The sequence below is a fragment of the Pungitius pungitius genome, chromosome 15 (genome assembly GCF_949316345.1).
Source record: "Pungitius pungitius chromosome 15, fPunPun2.1, whole genome shotgun sequence".
In the NCBI taxonomy this organism is placed as follows: domain Eukaryota; kingdom Metazoa; phylum Chordata; class Actinopteri; order Perciformes; family Gasterosteidae; genus Pungitius; species Pungitius pungitius.
Window position 1 is genome coordinate 2,647,540 of NC_084914.1, and position 4,858 is coordinate 2,652,397.

Here is a 4,858-nt window from a genome sequence, read left to right on the forward strand (position 1 = left end):
GGACTGCTGTCGTGGGGCTCCGCTGTGCTCGTGGTGTCATGTGACTTGGTCATGTGACTTGTTCCGATTGCCATGTGGTAGGTTCCTCCGGTGGTCGGCGTAAGGATACTTTTTTAGTAGCGTTTAGTTTAGTCCCCCGTGCAAATTACATGTAAATGAGTATCTTACGACCATGAATTCACCCGAAGTTTATTAACTTTAGTGAGAATGTAGCGCAACACAGCGACCTACAAGTAGCGCAGCGTCTTAAATAGAGTGACGTACGTCTTAATTTGAGGCTCAACACAAAAGGATTCTGTATGTGTTCATAAACCCGCTTCAGACTTTATGTTTAGATAACCGACCGCAGCCAGCGGACCGACTACTTCTCCCCTCCCCCAGCGCAGTTTCACCCACCAGCGGACCCCCCTCCCCTCCTAACCCCGCCTGCAACGACTAATACACCCCCCCCCCCCCCCTCCCGGTAGTTCGACGTGCTTTTTATCCGCCGGACTTGCGGTCCGCAAAATATTGTCTGACATTAAAACGGTCCATGAGGCAAAAAATGTTGCGGACGACTGATGTAAACATCTGTAATAGAGTTTAAAATCAAACTGGTGACAGCAATAGTGACAATTCCTGCAACCAAATCCAAGCTAAATACCTCCAGGATAACCTGAATATCCCCTTAATCCCTTATCCTGGTCTCATGCAATACCCCCCCGGGACTCATGTTACACAAGATATCATCCACCAAAAAATATGTTCACTGTCATCTCTTTGCAATAGTTTTATTTACAACATGAAAACACTGAATGGAATATCAGCATTTGTTTTAAAAGTGGCCTTTGAAGTTTTTCCTATGAAGAAACAATGTTTAGATGAAGTTCTTTCTTGCCAAAATGCATCTTTGAGTCCACGTATTAAACGTCTTTCCTTCACCAGGAAATATCTTCAAAGCTGAATTGATAAATACTTTAAATCCTAATAGTTTGCGTCCATGTTTGCTGCTTTGCGTCGTCTTCCTCTTTTCTTCTCCTGGTGTGTTGCTGCCACCTGCTGTGAGTCAGTGGAACATCATCAAGGGTCTAAAAGGTGACCTTTAGGTGGGAGCTTTCCTCCAGGGCAGCGTGAGGGGTTTGACCTCCATTTCTTTCTTGGTGCTTCTTGAAGTCCACGAGGTGAACAGTGATGACGGCAGACGCCATGATGATCAGACCCACAGAGAACACCACCATCCTCACCAGGAACACAAAGGGAAGCTCTGCACCAGAAACACAACACAAACACAACACATCTGGGCTTTCTGGTTGAGTTTGGATTTAAGCCTCCTATTACATTTGGGGCAGGTGGAGCGGACCACCTGACCAGCAGCCTTCTAAAGCATCATGGTGCTTTATTACTCTGCTCTCTCTCTCTCAACTGAAAATGTTGTCTCTCAATCACCAGCAAACACTCCACCGTCCAAAAATGTAAAGTTATTATGCCCCCCCCCCCACCCATGAACAACAGGTAGACTTAGTGCTTCTAATGTCATCAGAATGCTTCCAGGTTCCGACAGATACGCTGTCAGTCAAGTCCATGACATAAAATCAGTACTTGAGCTCTTCATAACACCATCAATGGAAAAGGATCAACTTGAGATGACACATTTAGAGGGGGGGGGGTGTACGGGGAGAGTTGGAAAGACTCTTTTTGGCAGGAACGTACAAGTCAAAAGGCGTAGCAGCAGCAAGCATTTAGGCTGCTGACACTGGAAATATTATACATTTTTAAATAATAATATATATATATATAATATTATTATCAAATTATTTCTTTTAGATGGTATGTCAATGAGTAACATTTTATTCTGATCTGCATATTTCTCCATAGTCGCTTAATGGGTATTTCCAGATGTTTAAAGGGGTTTATTTTTTTAATTGAATGTGCTCTTTATGTAGTCAACAAACTAGCACAAAGTTCCTAATACATAAACCTGGGGAAAGATGGAATTATAATTATTTTCTGGGTGTTTAAATCGCTGGGGTCAAACTGACCCCAATGGTAAAAGGTGTTCGTTAATTTGAAGGTAACAGGAGGGTTAAACCCTGCGTCCCTGAAGAGGAGCTTCAGAGATGCTCAGAACTCAGAAAACACACAATAATTTATTTAAAACAGAGAGAGGCTGAAACTACAAACTGTCATCAGGAAGTCGTCTCCTCTTTCAGTCTTACCAGGTTTTGATGGGCAAAGGTGTTCAGTCGTATTAAAGTCCTGGGTCCAGTTAACCTGGTTGCTATGGTTACAGATGATGGTGCTCTTCAACAGGTAGACCTGGAGAGAAGCCCCAGAGGTCGTGACCTCTGATCGCTCTCCTCCCTCCTGACTGCAGACCCCTTTAGGACACTTGAAAGTGCTGTTGATGTGAGAGTTGTGAGTCCTGCAGGTCACATGGAGATCACATGACTCTGAGATGTTGGAGTCCACTCGGTCCACGATCAGTTCAACTGGAGACACTGGTCCTGAGTGGGGGGGGGGGGGTTTCTGTGAAGTGTTTATGAAACATGGCGGCAGAAACTCCACCAGTGAAATGTTTACAGACTCACCTTGAACTGTGACCTTGTATTCAGATACTGGTTTGTCTCCTGTAGATGTTCCTGCTACAGCAGAATAAACTCCACTGTCGGTCTCTTGCAGATTCTTCAATATCACAGAGAATTTTTTCTCAGGAAACTCAAACCTTCCAGTGAAACTATGAAGGACATGTGGTTCCTTATTAAGTGGAATTCTTACTAACTGGACTGTTTTATTGATTTTCCAGTCAACATATGAAATCCCATCAGGAGGATCAGCATCAAGCTCCAGGAGCAGATCACGTCCCTTCAGCACAAACACAGGAGTCTCAATGGTTCCTGTAAAAACAGTAGACACATGTTACAATAAACATCACACACAACGTATGATGAATCATTCATTGCTGAATGTTACTCCATCCCTTTACTTTATTTCTCACACATTGAACCAGCGGTTCACCTTCAGCTCATCACTGCTTAACATGAAGTGACAGAGGTCTCTTAAAATGTCTCAAGTCGTCTCTTCCTGAGGACACAGAGAAGCTTAACAGCACAAACTAAACCCACTAAGACCAAGTTGGTGCCCAAAGTTCTTCTTCTTGACGTGACAAAGTATTTGTGAAAAACAGGGTCTTTGTGTCCCTTTGTCCTCTTTCCCTCCCTCTCAGCACACTAATGTCCCCCAGCATCAGCTACACTGAACATGGATGCATTTAGAAAATAAGACGTCCACAGACTGAACACTGAAGGAGTTCAACTCTGAGGAGTAAAGGTCAACGTTTGTCTTGGAGGGAAAGATGCGTTCAGCCCGTTTCAACAAGTGGTTACAAAGTGTCTAAAAGCACCTTCAATGTTTCCTCTGTATCACACACGTCTTCTAACGGAACGTTACAATATTCATTAGAATAAAACGTGGATATTATGAAATGAAAGCTGAAACGTTTTCCCTCTACAACGGAAGCTGAACGTCACAAACAGTGTGTGCAGGCAGAGGCAGGACTCGCGAGAATTAGCTTTTTAAATAATGCGCAGTGTGACAAATTATGCATGTCCGGAAAGTACCTCTTCCTCTAGGGAATGCACTTCATCCTATACAACACATTACTGCCATCTGCAGGCAGGGGGGGGGGGGGGGGGGTTCTAGCGGTTTTCTTTGCAGCGCCAGTCTCATCTTTTTCCGTTCTAATCGCCGCGCTCGATTTCAAGGTGTAACCTTTATTATTGTTCGGTCTGAAGCGGCGCGCCCAGTGACGGATGGTGGAGCAATATTGTTGTTCGGGTGGAAATCTGGAGAAATTCGGGAGAAAGGTCGGTCCGGGAGATTTTCGGGAGGGGCTTTGAAATTCGGGGGTCTCCCGGAAATATCGGGAGGGTTGACACATGTCTGGTCATCGCAGCCCTGGACCATCAGCAGCACAAACTCGTTTTGCCGACCGCAGCAGAGTGGCTTAAACTGCAGAGGCTGGAGACCCTTCTAGAGCCATGCAGGGAAATCAGTCTGTAATTTATCAAATAACATTAATTTGATTATTTTCTGGAATGAATTAAACCAAGTCAAATATCAACAACATGTATTTATGTAAAAAATAATAATGATGATAATAATAATGATAATTATGTATCTGTGTCCTGTTATTTATCTTGAGTATGCATTTCAGAAAGAAAAAATAGTTAGGATTAAGGTGTAATTGCAAATAGTGATTAATCATGATTAATCCACTGAAAATTCTGATTAATTTGATTAAAACTTTTAATCATTTGACAGCCCTAATATATATATATTTAGTAAACTCATGCCGTTTACTGAGACAACTTCCTGCGTCTGAGAACTCAACACAAGGAGGAACAACACCATTCCTGATTAACCACAAAGAAACACAGAAATATATTTTTAACCCAAATTCATTTGGAGAAACAGTTCAACGAAATGAAATGTTCATAAAAGCTTTGACCTTAACAATCAAATCGACATTAAAATGATATATATATATATATATAAAATAAAGTCCTCACCTTGTGCTTCACATGATGTCAGCAGAGAAACAAAGAGAAGCACGACGCACAGCCTCATTCTGCAGAATGGAAGAATGATGATGAAACGAGTGAAGAACGTTTTACTTCCCTTCGAAGCAACAACCAATCACTTCAAAGATGTTAAAATAAAGCCATATATGTCTCTATGTGGGTGACTTGTAACTACCTTCACATCATGACGTGGGCTCATATTTTATGAATTAATGTTCTCTTCACTTCAGCTTCCCCTGCTCGTCAGTAGGAACTCTGTATGACCACCAAACAAAATACTTTATTTTATTATTTTTTTC

General features: G+C 42.4%; 1 protein-coding gene across 1 annotated transcript; it reads right to left on the reverse strand.

The window, feature by feature from the left end:
* Positions 1–580: 580 nt before the first annotated feature.
* Positions 581–4,626, reverse strand: LOC119209535 (uncharacterized). Its single transcript, XM_062557742.1, has 4 exons — positions 4,548–4,626; positions 2,568–2,873; positions 2,196–2,483; positions 581–1,243 (listed from the first exon to the last, which is right to left on the reverse strand). Exons 1-4 carry the CDS (start codon positions 4,603–4,605, stop codon positions 1,068–1,070), a joined length of 828 nt encoding a protein of 275 aa, XP_062413726.1. The 5' UTR covers positions 4,606–4,626; the 3' UTR covers positions 581–1,067.
* Positions 4,627–4,858: the final 232 nt, after the last annotated feature.